We start from the raw sequence: 20,753 nt of genomic DNA on the forward strand, positions 1-20,753 counted from the left end.
AAGTAAGTGCAAAGTAAATTACCGAAAAGCGAATGGGGCCTCAAGGTCTGTTCAATACTATTGCACCAAAGAAACAGGTTAGCGAGGTCCATTAAATAAACTTCATGGACACATTATAACCAGGTTGAAGAAGAGAGTAAAAAATATGATTTTTTTTGGTCATTTTTAGCCTTTTTGTTCTTGTTGACTTGTGTGTAGAATTGGGAAGATGATGTTATATAACCTCAATGTTTTCTTCCTTATAGGAAACCCAATTATATTTACTTATGATGTTATGGGTCCTCGCTCTGCTAACATGGCAATAACTTATTCTCAGAAACTTGGTTGTTTATGCATTTTTTGTTTTCAAAACTGAAACCAAAAACGTGTTCTAGAATCTGATTTCAAAATCATGTTTTCGTTTGATTATTCAACATCATGTTCCATAAATCATATAATTTCTATACTAAAAGTTTTGTTTTTGTTTTAAAAACCAATACTTTGTTGGTTCTAAAAACATATGTATTTATTTTTAAAACAAAACCAACTTGTTTTTCCCTTTGAAAACAACAACAGAATTCAAGAACATGCTTTTGTTTTTGTTTGTTTGTTTGTTTGTTTTTTTGCTGATGTAGCGATTCCAAAAACAAGTGAAAACAAAAACATTCATGTTGTAGAACGCCCCCCTTAATATCTAAATAGAAACACTAAAACAATATTACTGTCATAACATATTCTTAATTGAGCCTTGTATAGGACCTAACCAGCTTTCATATTTTATTTATTTTTTCTTTTTACCTATGAATATTTATTATAGATCAATTCCTTAAGCTTTTCTACTTGTTCATCAGTAATGGCATTATTAGGTTCACTGATTCCTAATAAGGATACTTCCCATAGATTCGCTTACTTCTTTTTTTACCTTTTCCTTGAGGATATTCAGTTTTGAATTCGTACCTTGGAAGCTCTGCTGTTCTTTTATGTAAAACACTTCCATCAAACTTTTCTGAACACAAATAATACACTCACTAAATCCAATTTGGCACCAAATCCCAAATAACGAAATGTACAAAAGAGATACAACTTCATCTGGATTGTCCCTTCTTCACTGCATTAAGAAACCTTGCATTTCAGACTAAGTTAGTCTCTAGATAAAGATGAGTCAGAACTCATGCAGTTTTGGAGCAAAACATGCACTCCAATTAGTAATATCCACCATAGTTAATTGCTTCTTGTCCCAGATTTACTGTACAAGTTCCCCCAGAAACAATTTCAGCAATCTGTGTCCATCTCGCAAAATGGTAATGGTACTGCCTTCACTGCCCTGAATTTGCCAGCATTGTTCAAGTGCTCATTCTCCAGCCTGTTTAGTCCAAGTAAATTGATGTATTAGATAGGCTATTTTTCCTTAAAGGGTGAAATGATAACCAAACTTGTAAACCTTATGTTTTTGAATGTATTTGATTTGATTCAATTGTCAGTCATTCAAACACAGTTTATGCTATATATTCCAAAAGAAAATGCTAACGGTGGAAATGATGTTTCCCATATCTTCTCTTCTTATCAACAGTCAAAAGGAGTGAGTTAAAGTACCTGTAATAATTCCAGTGTCCACGTCGAATTACTTCTAGGGAAGCCAAGAAAAAGTCTAGCAGTCGAGACTCAACTGTCTTCAAGTTGAAGCGCATTACAGTCTCCACCCAGACAAGTCTTAGCACCAAATTTATGGCCTACAGTTGAAGAGAAATTGCTCTGTTCAGAAATTGTATATTTGCAATTTGGGAAGACAGAAAATAAAGCATCAATGTATGAAGAAAAACTCACAATTGAGACATAGTAGATGCACTTCTTCTTTAAGATCAGGTCATCCCTAAGCCATGGATTTTTGGATTTTGGGTTGAGAAGCCCCCAGTCCTTAACAAAATCCCAATACAGTTGATAAACAGTTGCTATGGAAGATGTGATTATGACCATGACCAGCCATAGTTGAGTAGGCTGCATTGCAAATGTTAGCCTGGCACCAGCTGCCAGCATGGCAGAAACGTACTTCCCCAAGTTAGCCAAATGGTTGACATCACCTTCATCAAACCATCTTCTTGCACACTTGTATTTACAAGTTACAACAGTGTACCAAAATGTTAGCCAACATTTCAGTAATCATAAAGTTCCAATAGAATTTAGAGCCAAGATTTCTCTTTGGTGGAAGAACAAGATTGCAAATTTTCAGACATTTATTGAACCTTTCATAAAGAACTTGGATCATATACCTGCATGGCACGCCAATAGTATGGTGAAAATGAGATAACATAAGCAAGCTCCTTGTATAGCTTGCTAGAATTGCAGGTCTCATATTGGTGAGTTTTGAAGCTTCCGGCAATAATGTAGCAGGCTGTAGACTCCATGTGCCTTAGCAATGGAATCTGAGAATGAAAATTGAAGAAGCATTTACTGTTAGAGAAGCACTAGATATGGCACTGGGCAGAATGGAATGGCTTAGGTGAAGGTGATGATTATAATTTCTGTTGATACTGTCCTAAATTTTTGATTTGTTAGGCTAAATAAGTGATAAATATGCATGTTCAAATTAGCTGAGCTTATAGTAGAGGGACATTACCTGGCTAGTTAATTGGTCAGCCATGAAGAAATCTACCATCAAAACCTGAAAATTGTCACATGCCAGATCACAAGATTCTTTCAGTACCATATTTGAGCATTTATGCAGATACCAGGCCATGATAAACAATGAAAATTTTTGAAAAATAGAAGCAGCATACCTTATAAAATGGAGAAAATATAATGTTCCGCATAACTCGAAGAAAACTGTAACGAGTTGAGCGGTAGAAAATATTGAATGGGCATATAAGCAAGCCTGTATAAAGCTGAAAATAGAACACTGAAGAGTTAGCCACAAGTTCAAACACTGATTAATACACCAATGCATTACAAAAGATGTAGTTTTTAATAGGTATCTCTGTATCCAATGTGTCCCAGGTCATGAGTCCATGTCTCCTTAAATATCTTACTGCATTAATTTAACATACAATCAAAAAGTTCTGCATTAAAGCAAGTAAGAAGGGTGTCTAGAGAACTCTGTTTTCTCAGTGAAACTGGTTGTTGGGCTAGAGTATACCGATTTCAACCGTGTCTTAATGGGGTGGCACCAAAAAGAAATGACTGGGGGAAGATATGATTGGGTCAGTAAAGAGACAACTTTTCCAGTGTTCAGAAAAAGAATGCAACCTCAAATTTCACCTTGTGGCTTCAAAGTTTGCAACAAAAGAGAACTGAGTTTCTTGGGTTGGGACATCACATACCAAAACAAATCCTCTGGCTAGCTACAATTTAGTTGCAGACTTTTCTTCTCTACCAAATTAAGTGAAATTTCTTCTGTGATTCAAAGTCTGTCTGTAATCTATGACAATCAAAGTATCTGGAGAACCAACACTTGATGGTGAAAACCAAAGCAAGCATTAATAAAAGTGGAGTAGTAACATCTCACCAGAAGGAGAACCCCAGGGATGGTATCCACTTGGCTTGGTGAGAAACCGTTGGATCTTAAGAGGAGGTGGATGACCATGGCCCCCACCACCGTTGTCATAAAGGAGGTGCAGATCAAGAAGGCATCTCTATACTTGAGAGCTGTGCTTGGATTGAATTCAAATATGAAGTTGTAGTTGATCCGGGTGCTCTTCCACATGAAAAGGTTGCACCCATACATGAACAGGTGCAAGCTGAGCAAAGCAATCATGCTGCACAAAAAATAACTTCTCTGTATCAACAATATACAACAGGAACACTGTGAGAGTCCAAGTGGGCCCTCACACAATGGGGTGGGTCAGTTTGCTATCCCATGTTTGGCCCATTTGGGTTGGAGTGGCTTCAGGTCGGACTGATCCCAACCATCAGTCATGGGCCTAAAGCTTAAGCCCGGACTGAGCTTGATGTCAAGCCCGATTTGTGTCCAACCTAGGCCCTGCCCAGAGTAAAATTTTGCACTCTTGGGTTCGTGCGACAATAAATAAACGCCCAATGTCCTAAACCTATTTATTATTTATTAGCACAAGCAGTAATTGGGTTAAAGACGGTTTGGCCTCGGACTATCTAAGGACCAGGCCTGGGCACAGCCTGAAAAGCAAAAAGCCCAGGGATTTAGGCCCAGGCCCGGCCCAGCAAAAATCCAAGCCCAATTTAGGCTGAGCCAGCCGGGTTTGGATTGTTCGATAAACCCTACGATCATGTTAGGTAAAAAAAAAGGATGATATTTGTGAAATTATAATAAAACAAAAGTATAAATAGAAGATTTGGAATCAATCCCGATACCTGAAAACGGGGTAGACGGTTTCTATATATCCAACTTCCGATGTAGCAGAGAACATACCAGACAAGTGAGCCAGGATTGCATACACACCGAACAGCGTTACAAAACAACCCGTAAACAGCCCTGCAACCAACGGTGCAGATAAGAAGCATCAGCAATCAGCATGAATTCCCTCATTCTTTTCTTACTTGATTTTCGTTGGGCCCCCACCCAGATACTCATCCATGCATCAAAACCATTTCACATGTTGACCACTGGATCATAGATTTGGATTTCTCTAATTGGTAAGGAAGGGCCCCTCAGATGAACGGCAGCATTTAACTAGTGGATTGGTGTCAGGTAGGAATAGACCTGGCAAAAAGTTGATCCAACCCAATCCGAAAAAATAGGTTAGGGTTTCATATTTAACTATCTGAATTTAAGAATGACCCGATCTGACCCAGTCCGGGAAAAAACTGGGTTAAATTGGATTGGGTCATGGGTCAATCTGCTAACCCGATTGTTAGGTCTAATTGAGATTTTATATATTATTAGAAAATTTCATTCTTTAATTATTATTATTTATCATTTATTCTTTATTGTTTATTTTTTGAATTATTAAATATTCAAGTTTTATATTTTATTTTTGGTTTTTTAAGATTAATTCTTTTAATTTTAGCATTTTATTATATATTTTTTTCTTTATTTTTTAAAATTTCACTTTTTTTTTTTGAATGATCCAAATTGGCCCGTGGGTCAATCTTAACCCAAACATTTAGAGTTGGAGTTTAGTATTTGCCGACCCAACCCGAAATCAACCCTAAGTGTATTCAGTCTTCACCTAAACCTAACTCAACCCAATTGCGAGGTAGGTAGGAATCAATTCCCAAATCCCAAAGTGACGACAGAAATTCACCCTCCTATTAAGCAAATGGCAATCCTATACCCAGTAGTGGCCCACTGAAATTGAATGGCAAGGATTCAGTTAGTGCATGTACGGATAATGGATTCCCATACCGTCATAGTCAGGGGTGACTAGGCCCGCATGATCAGAGTGGATGTGAGCCCTTTTAATCAAGCTGACGCGGACTATGACCTATGGTCATAATTCCTAAAGCAGTAAGTGATTTCCCAACTGCCAACTCACCAAGCCCATTTCCACTCTGTGATGGCGATTGGTGAAAAGCAAATATGAACCCAATAACCCGCCTGGTTGTGCGCTTATTCGGGTCTGGGTATCTACCCATAGCTCGATACCTAAAAGGGGCATCATCATCGGCTTCACCGAGACAAAATGAATGGAAGAGAGTATGCGAGTGAGGGCAGTTGCAGTGAATAAGCGTTGGAAGGATCTAATTCGGAATATTGAAGTTGTTTGTTTGTTTAGTGCAGAGAGAGAGTAGCTAGTTAAAATAGTGGGAGTTACCGACAAAAAAGGTAATCATGTGAGATTCTTTCTGCTGTTGGGGCCTCAGAAACTTCATTGCTTTTTTCCTGTCGTTGTTGGCGAAGTGCTTTGTGAATATGGACTCCACTTCATCCGCCAGTCTTACCACCTTCACCCATACACATCAATATATAATTCAGTCAGAATAAGACTAATTATCCTATAAATTAAATTATTATTATCCACATTTATTATAAATTCAAGTGTATAAAATGGACGTGGCCTACTACCCACCCCATACCTATACCCAAGTCTCCTCTACAACCAGCGAGAGGTCTTATCAACCAAGTTGCCATGAGTTGGTCATAAATTTGAGAATTGGGCTTCCAGTTGACTGCGGGTGACCCAATAGTTCAATTAGTCACTTAGCAAGGCTCCTTTCATGAAAACGTGCATGGATTTAAACCCTTTAAAGTGCATGTTCTTCGTTTAGTGAGTGTCAATGGGCCTGCAGGCTGCAGGTGCAGCACATGTACCCTAACAGATTCCAAATCTAATGTATGATTTGGAATCTGTTAGCTCTTTAAATAAGTCACTTCACATTGACTTTACAGATACATCTTACTGTACATTAGAAACATCTCTCATATTTGTACATTTATTTATGGAAGATGTTCCCATGATGATGAGATGTGCCTGTGACATCGGTGTAAAAATTTTTAAAAAAGAAAATATAATTTTGCATGGAATAGAAGATGAGTGCTTTTATATATACAGACATGACAGGGATCATGACTATCTTATCTAAAAGAATATAAACAGGGAAGATAAAAGAAGTAGATAGATATATAGGATACTTTCAGAATATTAGAAATATTATTTACATGATAAATTTTAGCTCAAAGTATGTTTACCTTTTAATTTTTCTTTTTCTGTCAATGACAAAAAGATAACATAATATATATAAATAATAAAAGTTGGAAGAAGCACCCCCAGGGCATAAGATGGTTATTAAGATTGATGGGGATGATTGGATGATCCAGAATTAATTAATGGATGGTTCAGATTGATGGGCATTGTCGTCGAATCTATGCCGATGACAAGGACACAGATTACGATTATAATCCGTCCTTCATTCCTTCTCCTTGCTTATGGGGATATATTTATTTATTTATTTATGTATTTTGGTATGGTGTACAATGCGCATCTTTATTTGCTTTTTGGAAGCACTGGTCTGAGTTGGAGCTCGTGAAATGAATTCCAAATTCCTGTGAAGGAAGTCGGAGACATGTGGCATGTGGTGCGTGTCTACTCACCACGCGTACGTTAGAATATGCGTATGAGATGAAGGCATCTAATGCTACACCATACCTTGTCGGAGCTGATGAAATGTGATCTCTTCACTGCTCTCAAATAGCTCCCTGAAGCTTGTTGGTTGGCCACCTGTTAAAAGTAATTCCGTTACAAAATTGTCTTTCTCAATTCATCAACTAATTCATTTCTGAAAGAAACGAAACTCTTCCTTAATTACTTCTGCATCAAACTATATATAGATAGTGATGCTTGTTAGAATTTCATACTCTTCATGTGAAAGCTTATAGATATTTTCCTTATTTTCCTTAATATTAGTTCTTTAGTTTTTCAGACTCACAGAAATCAATAGATTTTCCCGGCTTAATTATTCTTCTAGATGAAAAGAAAACCAGAAAAGTAACTGACCCCAAATCGTAGTAGTCCTAATCCCTTTTTTGGTTTAACCAGTTCAACCAACCGGTTCATCTTTTCTAAAGCCGGTTTTCATCTGTGATCCTGGGTCAATCAGTCGAATTTGGTCTGGTTTAAATTTTTACAACTTATGGTAATATGCAAATCATATTATTATTATTATTGTTGTTATTATTTTTGAAATTGGGCAGTATAAATAAGATCATATCATCCTTTCAATGACCAAACTGCCCTTTGATATTCTTGATTTAATTTGTGTTTGGTTGGGTGTTAGTGGATGACCTTACCTTGTCGAACTTCTTAAGTATCTTTGTGAAAGCCACCATATTCAGTGAGCTGCCAAATACAGCAAAAGTGTAATAAGTCAGTCTCTGATTAATTTAGATGGAATATCAAAAAAAGTGCACACGAAGTCACAAACACAACTTAATTAAAAACTTCAACTAATTCCCAAAAATTTCCGTCTTACAACTCGTTTAACCAATGCGTGATGGGAACTTGTAACGAAGGCCAACTTCCCTGATAATGACCCTATTTCACGGGCAAGAAAGTCATTTACCAGATGAGAATTGCAAAATGACAGATTTAACCTTCTAATAGACCCGTGACTCTGTGTCAGCTGGAAAACTTCCGTTCACCCATTTAGACAATTAGTAAGAATGGAGAGCTTTACGTGGTTACGTGAAACAGCCATGATTTTTATTGACCATTTTACCCTTAACGTGAAACTTCACCAGCTCTCATGGTGCCAAATTATCAGTTATTACCCACAGAGGTCAGAGTGGTCTTCACCTGTAAGTTTTCAGTAGACCCAGCCCTCTGTAGAGCTCCACAAATGCTCCTCTGATCATCTTTTCTGCACACTGGATCTTCTTTCTGTTAAAGAAGTCTCCTACGCTTTCTTTCTTAGGATTGTTCACTAGATCCTCCCAAATCATCGACGTAACTGATGTGATTGCGCGTGTTGGAGTTGTTGCTGGAATATCGATCCTCATTGACATCTTCGATTTCCCTTTCTTTGTCTTTGTTCTAGCCGGCGACCCTATAAAGTTAATGCCGTTCCTCTCCAGTGCCGCAATTATCTCGTCCGGTGCAGGGGTCTCCGGCGGCGTCTCATCGGATTCAGTATAGAACTCTGCGTAAGAAGGATTCAGTATCATTCTCTTTCCTCGGGTTAGCTCTTGAAAACTAGATTTAAAACGTGAAGAGAAAGAAAAGAAAATTGACCTGAATGGTTGGAGCTCCGAACCGATGAGGAGTTGGAGCGAGGAAGCGTTCCGCCTTCCAATCTCGACTGAAGATTCTTCCGGCGACGGTCATGAAGAATTTGCTTCAGTTCAAGGAGAATACGTAGCTGTTTGTTGAGGAGTTCTCCTCTCTCTATGAATTCACTTTCTTTGGTTCTGTAGAACTGGTTCACTTTGTTGAGTTCTTCATCCAAACAGCTAAAGAACTCCTTCACCTATTCAACCCCATAAGAGAAAACAAAAACAAACACTCAGATAGCCAGAAGATAAATCCAGATAAAACCATTTATTTCCATTGAGAACTATTTTATGGGTTTGCTTAAATTCAAATGCAAAGCTCGAGAAATCATACAAATTTCAATAAAGCAAAGAGTTTACCTCATCTTCCTCTGAGAATAACTGAACAAGTTCCGTTTGGTAGATATCCTCTTCATCTCCTCCTCTATTTTTATTTCTCACCTATAGTAAAAAAATAGAAGAATTAAAAAACTACCATGTTTTAATTAGTTTATTAGTTCCCTAATATTTGTGAAAAACTTGATTTTAAATGGGTCTCATTTCTTCTTCTCACTCACGATGATTTCGTGATTATCAACGGTTTTCCTATGCATGTCCGTTTTGACGCAGAGAGAGAGAGAGAGAGAGAGAGAGAGAGAGAGAGAGAGAGAGAGAGAGAACAAGGCTGAAAAGTGACAACTTTGCCGGGGCTCGACGACGTTTATGACTTTCCGGGCGACTTTTGGGCTTGAACATTTTGGGAGTAGATTCTAAACTAATGAATCTCGCCGAAAGTGACCGGAGATTCTCCTTTTCCGGCGAAAAGGACCGGAAGAATCGTTATATGTAATCGGTGAAGTGACAAACGTTCTGGGCTCTAAGCATGTCCCACGAGTAAGATAAAGCGAGATAATCGAAACAGAAGAGAAAAACCAGACAGAAAGGAGAAAGCGAAAAACGTAACTCAAACGTGGAAAATATGGAAAAGAGGACGAACGAAGGGGAGCTACGATTTGTCTCTCAACATGATATATGTGGTTGCTTTTTTCTTACGGAAAAGCTGGAAAGGAAGAAGAAAACAGACAAATGAAAATCTAATTAAGCCCGAAAGCTTCAGATATTTCTCTGTTTTCAACTTGCCGGAAAACCTGACACCATTACAAGAAAACCAACAAAACAGTCGAAACACACTGAAATCTGATGAAACCTATCGACCCTTCAGGGAAATTACTTAAAACACGTTATTGGAAGCCGAACAAAGCACTAAAAGGAATCTGACGAAATATCCGTGAGATGTAATTAAAGGAGAAAAATATCGAAAACTGAAATACGAATAGAAAAGCTCCTTGTAAAATCCAAGATCCATCTGTCTAGTACTATATTTACGTAGTTTTCTACCTGAATGATCTCGGTTTGGACACCGCTGCTAGGAAATCTTGTAGAGATTTTCTTCGCAATGCTGCGAATGGGATCCAAGACGGAGAACCCATACTCATGTTTCTCTTGGATTTCCTCTGCTTTTCTGGAAAGCTTAAGCTTAATCTTCTTCACGTTTTTCTTCAGTTGCCAGTAATTCACAAAGGCATCCTTCCATTCGGGAATCAGCTGAGCTTCAAGCTCCTTGGAGAACTTCACCATTTTATGTTTCTTCTGAAGAAAAACGAGAAGAAGGGCATTGAAGCTTGGAGGGTTTAACGAGGTTTATATATAGAACATTGAAGAGAGAAAAGACAGAGAAGAGAGAGATTTCTCTCTCAATGTTTTTTTTCTGATAAAATTATTTTTCTTTATTCTTTTTAAATTTTTATCTTTCGGTTCATGGAGAGATTACTGAGTATGAGAAGTAAGCGCGTGTAATGAACTCGCGTGACACAATGTGTGAGCATGTGGGGGGGACGTGTATGCCATATATGGAGAAAAGGGAAGGATGATGTAGACGGAAACATGAAATTGCTGTAGTCTTGGATTCATGGATATTTACCTAAGAAGCCAAAAAGAAAAAAACAATTGAAGAATGGTGCCTACACTGTTTTATTGGACACGAAAGCCATCAATGATTGTGATAAATACTGGTAGGTACACAATCTTTGTCGTTGTTAACGTGATAATATGTCCAGTTTAAAACTCAAAAGGGACCAAAGAGGAAGAAGAATTGGTTACATTGAATGAGACCATCTGAACCCATCATTTGTGGAGGCATTGTTGTGGTGCACATGATTAAGTCCACCGCGAAAGCACATTACATGGACCACTGTGGATTCTACGGTTCTACCATGAAGATGGACTCAGGTCAAACCAATCCGGGTCGGGTTCGACCCGTATAATGCATGTTCATAACCTGAATCCATTACGGATGTACTAGGGAGTATGGTTTTGAAAACTGGACCGGTTGACTCGAGAATCGGTCAATTCGCTGATCCAAGTGGTTTAATCGTCACCCTATCGACTTGAACAATGTTTTTTTGACCGCTTTTTTTATTTTAATTATTTTTACTTTTTAAATCAGAATGGACTCTCCGTTTCGGACCGGTCAATCCAAGAATTGGTCCAAAATAGTTTCATGTCTAGTCCGATTTTTAGAACTATGCTGGGAGAGCAACTTGAGCAGGATTGGGTTGGGCTTTTTTTGTCACAATTTGAATGAGCTTATCAGTGTAAATTGTAAAATGCTTATTCGGGTCAACCCGGATTGCACCCCTAGGAAATACCTATCCATGCATATTTATATTTGGATCCAACAAAGCAGGTTTTCTGACCCCAATGGCTAACAATCTGAACTACTTTATACCGAGGTTCAGAGTATTAAAAGCATTAACACTTACAGGTGATGATCACCATCTGTTCACCATTATTTCACACCTGCTACTACTATTTAAACTCGATAGAAGTTCCTAATTCTTAGAATTTAAAGAATTTGAAGGTTTTAAAACTTACGAGGAGTTCTACAATATGAATGTTTTGTTTTTGGAATCGCCATATCATAAAAAAATAAAAAAAAACTATGTTCATAAATTCTGTTATTGTTTTCAAAGTAAAAAAACAAGTTGGTTTTGTTTTAAAAAATAATACATGTTTTTGAAACCAATAAAATAGTGGTTTTCAAAATAAAAACAAATTTTCTAATATAGAAAATTCAATGTTTTCTCAGAAAACAATCCGTTGTTGCCAGCAGTGCAATGATATGGTATCATCTTGGATGTTGGATAATATGACCAATGCTGAAAACGATTCTTTAGCACTGGTGCCAAGCAAAACCAATGCTGTTTTCCCAAAAAACAATCTATGTGATAGCACCACTTCCAAACAAAAAATAAGCACCCTTTTACAACCCAGGCATCCCAACATGATGCTGTGTTCCTAGCACTGATGCCAAACACCTACTTGAAAAGCACCAAAAAGGAAATGAGAATTAATTATATCATTCTGTTTGATTAGTCACTCTTTAAATCTCAATTGTAGGAGGAGCAACTATCTCCTCTTCTTGCCTTTCCCCCTATTTCAGCATGCAACCTTTTTTTTTCTTTTTTCTTTATGGGCTCCGTTCGCTTTTTGTTAAGTTATTTACCCCAGGTAAATGCAATTACCTGGACATTTTGGCCAAAAGTAATTAAATAGATACCTTGGACATTTTCATGCTTCTTTTTAGAAGATTCTAGATTTGAGCAAACGTGATTGCAATTACCAAACTTTAGAAGAAGGTTCAACAACAATCAAAAAGCTTCAAGGGAAATTTCAACAATTTACCCTTTAAATTATATAGCAATGTTCAATGGGCCTTAGGGGCCCAATTCTCTTTTTAGTTTCCCATATTGAATTGGCTGATACTAAAGATTGAACTTGGGTCGAGGGCCCGCTCCCAAGTCCCAACACCCTATAAAGAAGGCTCAATTCAGCACTCCCATTGGAAGCAGAAATTGGGCAAGGGCCGAAAACCTAAAAATTGTGCATTATGCCTTTTGATATGCTTCTACTTATTATATTTTGAGAGAATAATAGTTCAACCCAGGTCAAAATTTTTAGGCCCAAAGTACAGTTGGAAAAGTTGGCAGGTCAGAATTGATGCCAATTCACCGGCGAACATTGGTGTATAAAATGGGAGTTCAAAAACCTACATTATGCCTGTCTATACTTTTCCATTATATTTTTATACTCCATTGTTTTTCTTTTGTATCTTATAAAAAAATTTAAGAGAAAAATAAAAAGAAAAATTATAAATTTTCCCGATATTGTTGAACTTTCACCCTGAATGGGAATAGGATGATGACGACGTTGTTTTTTTCAAGGATTAAGGATGGATATGTATGACAAACGGCTTGCGTGTTTCAAGGATTAAGGATGTATATGTACGACTCTTCAGAACCTAAGACATTGTTTTTTTTTTCATCGTGCTTATAACTTATAACTATTCATGGATTTAACACATAAAAGAAAAAAAAAAAACACTTATAAAAACATCAACCAAGCAGGATGATTTAATTGAAGAATAGGGTTAGCAATTTATAGGTTTAGGTTTAGCATATGGCGACAAGGGACAAAATCTTCATCATGGTTGCAGGTGAGACCCACAATTGAAGGCTTAGATCCTGTCTTTTTCCACACGTCATTTTACAATAAACAAAACTATCAAATACTTTCTCTTGATCTATGATTTTTTTCACAATGAAAGACTTATATATATATATATATATATATATATATATATATATATATTATCTGTAATTTACCCTTTAAAATATTTAAAATTAATATTGCAAATAAAATATGACATGAAATAAATTTTCTTCTACCATGGGGACAAATATAAATTAATATTACAAATCAAATATGATAATCATGGATCATTCCATAATAACATTATTTTCAAAACATACTTGTATTAATTCGTTTATCATATACAATTGACTTGTGCGAGCTTGCAAGGATGGGTGCTATGACTATCAATTATCATGCATGGTTACCACATGGTACACGGCTTGCCTAGCCTTTTGAAGGCATTGGAACGTGGAAATTAATTCGTGGATTCGGACATATTTGTCATTTTATTTCAAAACGTGAGAAATGGATTTGTCTGTTAGCTATCATGTTTTTTCCTGTACTGCTTTTTCATTAATGTAATATTTCCAAGTCCAAGTCAATGGGGGGGGGGGTATTTTATTTTTTTTCTATTATTTTTAAATCTTTCCGTGCAAAAGTCGATCCTATTAATGCTTAGTGGTTGAGGCTGGTAGTATGGCTAATGGCTTGATTATGTTGATTTGAACAGCCAGATAGCTCTAGCCTGTACGAGCGCAGCGATAAAAGCTGATATTTTAATATGATAACCGAAAAAGGATTCAGTTTTTGTTATATTTTTTAATTTTTGATCATTTATCATATTTATTGATAATCATGTTAATGCATTTTTGGTAATTTTTTAGATAGTTTTTGGTAATGATGACAAAATTATTGGTACTTTATTTTTTGTTATCTTCTTGCCTGGGGCGGCCTTCAATTGATTCTACCATTTCCGAGAAGTGGTCCCAAGGGGAGGGGGGGGGGGGGGGGCAGTAGATGGGCAATAGAACCACCTCCCATTGAATCCAAGGTCTTAAATTCTGATCAGATATTAGATCGGATTCTAATACATAATTTTATTAATCAAATCAAATTCAGATTTTGATGAACCCGATCTAATTCAATCCAATTATATCCCTAATTTTGAATCGATATCTATCAAATATGCACGTACAAATTTAAACTCCGCTGCCCATGAACTAGCATATAAAACATGTAATATATATTAGTAGATGGCAGATGGTGGCAGCCGAAATGTATTAAATGCTTTGAGCTATGATATCTAATTCCTCTCTCTCTGTTTTTTTTTTTTGGAAAAAAATATTCTTTTTAGATGGATTGGAGAATTATAACCGGTGCTCAAAAGCACCAATTATTGGGTTACTTCATCTAAGCATTGAATAAATGCTGGATTTTCTTTTGGCAACAGGAAAGCTTAAACAGGAATTTACTAGTTCATACGTGCATCTTTAATTTAAGAGTTGTTCTAAAGAAATAATTTACAAGCAAAAAAAAAAAAAAAAAAAAAAACTAAGTTGTGGGCCTTTGAATTTTGTATTTAGAGCATGGTTTTCAAAACCAGATTAGATCGGACAGTAGGACTGGAAAAACCGGGAACCAATCACCTGACCGGTTCCATTTTCCTCCAAAACTGCTTTTTCCCCAAAAACAGTTGATTGTGGTCAGCAAACCGCTGAACCAGCCGGTTAACCATTCGAATGGTTCGAATGGTTTTGACTGTTTTCCAATTTTTAAAATTTTTTATTTTTTTTATTAGAACAGACCGACCATTTGAGTCGAAAGGTCAGACCATTCGAATCGATAATCGAACCCCTAACCAATTCAATCACCAGTTGGCTTTTAAAAACCATGATTCAGAGTTTTTCATAACTGGTGTTCAAATCACTGAATTTTGTATGGGCATTGTGGTCAAAGAATTAGGAGATGGCTGACATATCACGTCTTTGGATTATATGGGAGTTGCAGTGGTATTATGATTTTAATTATAGGTTTCAGTGGTTGGATATTCTACATATAGGTGTTAGGAGGTATTCTTTTTGTGAAAAGAGAAGGTTCTAGAAATTGATTGAGGAGTGAGGTAAGATAATACATTTCTATTTGCCTAGAGGAGATATTTTAGGATGTTACTGATGGAAAATCTGAACCACATAAGTTGTTGATGTATCAATTGGGGTTAGTGATGTGAATGAAGCCACCCTCAAGCAATAAACAACCATACATGCATGAAGGAATTCTCTAACAATTAATGTTGGCATTAATTAATGGTCCTTGAGGTTGATAGAGTATTAAGTTTTGCTATCCCCACACTTATATCTCATGAGCTCAGTTCTAGTAAATACCAGCTCAGTAGAAGACATAATTGACCTGGTCAATGGTGACAAAAGACTACCTCAGGCCGGCTCCAACATAGGTCCTGACAAAGACGAGAACCATCTAGATGATTTCAAGGAAAAGAGGTAACTGTCCCTAGTTTTTGATTTGTCTCGCTTCATCCCATTGACGGAAACGCCAAACTTACTTGTCTATATGCATCGTTTCTTTTACTAATTAAGGATGCTTGCATTCAAATTTTATATGAATTTTTTACAATTAGATGCCTTAAAACAACGTTTACAAGGAGCCAAGTCAATGGGAGTAGTGATTTGCCAATGACTTGACTTGATTATCAAAACCAACTCTTTCTTATTTTATCTTAATCCACATGTAATTGAAGACATACAAGTAGTGATGGTGCATCTTCATCTTACTCTGTTGGGTAATTTTAACATTTAACATGCCATGGCCCATGCTTTGGGCCTGTCCCTCTCCCTCCCTCACTACATCTATTTTTCAGATTAAATTGCTACATACTGGCCGGACAAAGACTATCACATCGATAACAGGGGGGTTGGAAATTCAAATGCCAATCAGTAGCTGTCTTTTGGCAAACAAAATTCACCAAACGACACAGTGCAGAACCACCCCTCGATAGAAAGCACCATGTCAAAAGAGAGGGGGGCTGAACACATCTGCACAATTAACGTAATACAACCCCACCTTGAATGAGATAAGGTGACATCATGGTGGGGACAGATTAATAAATCCAAGGCCATGCTTCTACATCTCAATTCCAAGAATGAAGGAAGCCTAACTGGATGTCATGCAGTTGGGTAGAAGAGGGTCACATGTAACTAGATGAACAGTGTTGTGTCCTCTTGTAGTTCATGAGATTACATCCTACTCATTTTTTCAACCTTTGAAATGGGAGAAATCACAGTTCAAGGATTCCTTCATATAATTGTGTGAAAAGAGGCAAAATATTGGATTTTTGAAAAAAAAATCAACAAAATTTAGTCATATGTTGATGGATTGTTAATGGAGGGGAGGGCTTTATCAAATAATGTCATATGATAGGGGAGGTCTTAGTTCAATTTGAGAAGAGAGTGGAAGTTTTAATATTTTGGAGAAAAAGCCAAGGGATATTTAAGTCTTTTACCTCAAGTTGACTCCGTTTCTTTTCACTTACTTAGGTAAATGGGTTTATTTAGGAGAATGTTTCCTAAGTAAAACTTGTCTGGGTAAGTTCAATTCCAATGTTCTTGTGTGATATAAGCTACTTACTCAAGTAAAAAGAGAGGTAGGTGGGAGGAGCATTATCAGCCCACGAGTAAGTTGCTTACCCACCCTCCAAGAGGGTATTAGTTGTTGAGGTAATAGGTCGTTATCTATAGTAACATGTGAATGTAGAGATGTGCGGTCAATTGCCTATTTAACCAACTTACCCCTTGCTAAATACCAACAAATGCATAAGGCCTAATTAAAATAGGAAGTTTATGATGATGGGCATAGAGACTTGGGAAATTAAAGTAAAATAAATAGATTTTAAAGGTGATGTAAACTCTTGGTTTGAGGGATATCATTTAACTCCCTAAACTACACAATCCAACTAAAAGTGTATTTGAAAATGTTTATTTGCATGTGACACCAAAATTTAAGCATATTATATGGTCTACTTACTTTTTATTAATTCACATTTTAAAAATATACTTATCATGCATTAGATACTATGACATCATTAAAGATACCATCATATTATATTGTTGTATCACTGATTTGTTCATAGTAAACCTGATAAGTGATTTTGACTCTTTTACACACAAGGAAAAAGTGGTCTCACACACTCACCCCACTCCATAGGTGAGAAGCCTCCATGGCGATACCATATTTCCTCTATTTCTACAAGAATGACTACGAAAGTAACAAGTCTTATAGTACCTAAAGTCTTAAACCAACTTTCATTTCAAAAATGGAATTACGGAGGTAACATCACATTTGTTGACATGGCCAAATATGATCTTAGAAAAAAGCTATGAGGAAAACAAATGAAAAAAAAAAGTCATGTAGAAACTATCGGGGAATCTGGACAATCGGTAGAAGCTAACAAAATCTTCTGCGATATGATCCTAAGCAATGTTTCTCCCTCTCCAACTACATATAACACTATAGTTGATGGCCTATGTAAAGCAAGTTTTACTGTTAATGCCCTTCGGTTCGGTTATTTAGGAACTTATAACGGCATGGATTTCTTCCCAAGTATTCGCACTAGTAAATCAGGAACTTATAATGGTTACTTAGGAACCAACAAGGGGACGTTTGTAAGGTAATGACAAATTTAGTCATAAAAATCCATTATTAAAAGGGGTATTTTTGTCTCATTCAAGTGTTAGTAACTCTTCCTAAATGGGAAAGTTATTTACCCACCTAGATATCACTTTCCCAGGAAATTAAACTTTCCCTGGTCCCCACATTAATCAGAAAAATGAACATGGGATTCTTGACCAATGGAAACCAAAATCCCATTGACCAACTTTCCCCCCTCTCAAGGATCAAAAAAAGAACACCCCCCTTAATCTCTTTTTAGTTCAGCTGTATCAATACAATGTGCCAAGTAGATGCAATTGATAATGCTATTGAAGAATGAATTTGCAATTGACCACCATTTAAAGGGCGGCATCTCATGATCACTGGTTGCACCTTTCACCATTATCCTAACTCAAACCAAGTGATCCATGAATCTCTTTTTCAGTGATCCAAACACTCATGCCACCAGGTTTGTCTCCCTCCCCTCCCCCAACTAAAAGAAAAGGGGTCTGTACTTGGTTCCCTATCCATGGTCATGGTGGTGACCCCCACAATATGTAGGAGTCACAAAACAATCAAGTAGTTGTATTCAAGTGAATCTTTCACAGCATTGAAGTTATTACATTTCAATGTCATTCACTTCAAGTAATTAAGTCTTTCGCACCATTGAACTTATTGTCTTCTCTTATGTTTAATTAAACATTCCGTACATATTTGCCTCATAAATGAATGCCATATGGAACAAATTAGCTATAGATATGGTTTACTGTTTAATTTTTTTTTTATTGTAATTGATATTTTAAAAATATTTTGAATATATTTATAATTTGAAAGATATATATTAGAAACAAAAATTTTCATTATTTTGACCCATATTTTTTAAAATATGTATCAATGCAAATGTTTTGCCAAAATTTTCAGTTATTCATGCTTAAATCGTTTTTTGTTAGAACATGTCAAAGTTTTCCATGCTTAAATCGTTTTCAGTTTGCCCATATTTTTAAATCATGCTTTATGAGAAAAATCTTGCATTGTCTTGCAATATAGTCTAGAAAACTGGGCCTATTATTTATTCATGCGAATGTTGTAAGAATTGGGCCTTGGGGAGGGGGGTAACTTTCTATTAATTATCAGGTTTAAGAATATTACCACTAATACCTTTGATAATAGATTGTATCCACCAATCTATTATCACTTTGTTCATGAAAATGTGGTACTAAAGATTATATATTCTTAGTGTTGATCAAGTGGCTGACATCTTCATAAAGGATCAAATATCTAGATAGTTTCTTTCATTTTTTTTAATTTTTGGAAATTTGACCGCTTTGGAGATAATATTAGAGGAATATAATTAATTAATTAATTAATTTCCATTTTAATTATAATTTTATGTTATAAGAAAAACTCATATTTAATAAGTATATTATATTCTAGTTACATTTGATTCATACCAAACAAAAGGCATTTATCCAATATTAGGCCTAGATATCTGGGGTCTTGGGAAAAATAGACTATGTAGAGTGTATATGGACCTAACATTTGGCATTTTTTTACACAAAGTGGCTGTTCTCACAGGAACCATTGCTCTCATGTTTATTAGCATTAGACCAAGCAATTGCCCCTACACCTAATTCAAATGATGTGTTCTTAGAAAGGAAGAAAGAGAAATATATTGAGACCAAACATTTAAAAAAATCAAAAAAAGACTTATCATATGTTATGCCCTACAATTTTAATTTTATTGCATGATCTAGCTATTCCCTACCGGAGAACAACTCGAATGTCGAGTTGGCTAGTTGTTCAAGTCGACCTGTAGAAATACAATGTTAGAGTGCCCAGGTTGTTTTACCCGGGGTGGGCACTTCGGTGCTTATGTCAACGAGTTAGAGATTTTGGAGAGCTAAAGAGCGAGAGTTGAATCACACATACTTTCTTTGAGACAGAGGATGCCTTTATATAGGCGTAAGAAATTGGGAGCTTCCTGTAATGCATCCAAAATTCCTAGGAAACTGCACCCGCCATATTAGGAGGAGAGGGATAGAATTTGTTCAACCAACTCCGATGCGGACAATATGGAAAGACGAGTGTAACGGTCGAGCATTGTGATCCTGGAGAAGTCAGAAATAATAACTTGCTTAAGGAAGAGGTCAGCGAGCACGTCTCACAAGTCGCCACCTGGACCTCAGTCAGGTTGGCAAGTCCTTAAGGAGGCCGCTCTTCATGCTGAGGTCACTTGGACTGGTAACGACAAGGTACTACAAGTCGGCCCTGGACAAGGTGCTGCTGGCCACTCTACCGAGGTGCCCTGGACTAATTTTGGGGTGCGTTCCTTTGACTGGGTGAGATACGCATCTATCCGCGTTGCGCTAAGGTGTCAAGCGGTGAAGGTGGATGTAATGTGTCACTAGGTCAACAGAGGGCCAAATATGCTCTTATCAATTGCCCCCCATACTCGAGCCGAGGCTAGTTTAGCAAAAGGTGTAGCTTGTCTAAAGATGAGGCACGAGGTGACCTATTTTGGACGTCGGTCAAGTCAATCTGCACTAGTTGGCCAACTTGTTGGGCTATTTGTTGGCATGAAGGCATGCACTTGAAATTGAGTGCCATTGTTCAAAATTTGAAACAGAGCACACTTTTAAATGGTGCATGCGTCCTACAAAATTTCGCTTGCAAGCTCGATAAAACTTGAATTTATTGCGACCTATTCTCTATTTCACTGGTTGTATGAAATACTCTCTTGAATAGGATTTTAAAAGTCTTCCTTTCCTTTGTTTCTCTTTTTTTCTTATTGGGTCGATGAGATACTGACGTCCTTTGAGATCGATTTAAGTGTAGTAGTGGCAAAGTCAAAATGCTTCTAAGCTAGATAGATGGGGACCAACCTGCACCTATTGCCAATGCGTTTCGAGGTTGGCTTAGGGGGCCT

General features: G+C 36.8%; 1 protein-coding gene across 1 annotated transcript; it reads right to left on the reverse strand.

The window, feature by feature from the left end:
* Nucleotides 1–955: 955 nt before the first annotated feature.
* PHO1 (phosphate 1) lies at nt 956–10,512 on the reverse strand. Its single transcript, XM_088959710.1, has 15 exons — nt 10,031–10,512; nt 9,014–9,094; nt 8,616–8,850; nt 8,181–8,523; nt 7,676–7,724; nt 7,035–7,106; nt 5,703–5,832; nt 4,300–4,420; nt 3,479–3,728; nt 2,754–2,858; nt 2,594–2,638; nt 2,247–2,399; nt 1,804–2,082; nt 1,573–1,709; nt 956–1,342 (listed from the first exon to the last, which is right to left on the reverse strand). The coding sequence occupies exons 1-15, from the start codon at nt 10,268–10,270 to the stop codon at nt 1,252–1,254; spliced, it is 2,331 nt and encodes a 776-aa protein (XP_088815836.1). The 5' UTR covers nt 10,271–10,512; the 3' UTR covers nt 956–1,251.
* Between the last annotated feature and the right edge of the window lie 10,241 nt (nt 10,513–20,753).

Source organism: Nelumbo lutea, chromosome 1, assembly GCF_056320005.1.
Source record: "Nelumbo lutea isolate HS-2025 chromosome 1, American lotus-T2T, whole genome shotgun sequence".
Taxonomy (NCBI): Eukaryota; Viridiplantae; Streptophyta; class Magnoliopsida; order Proteales; family Nelumbonaceae; genus Nelumbo; species Nelumbo lutea.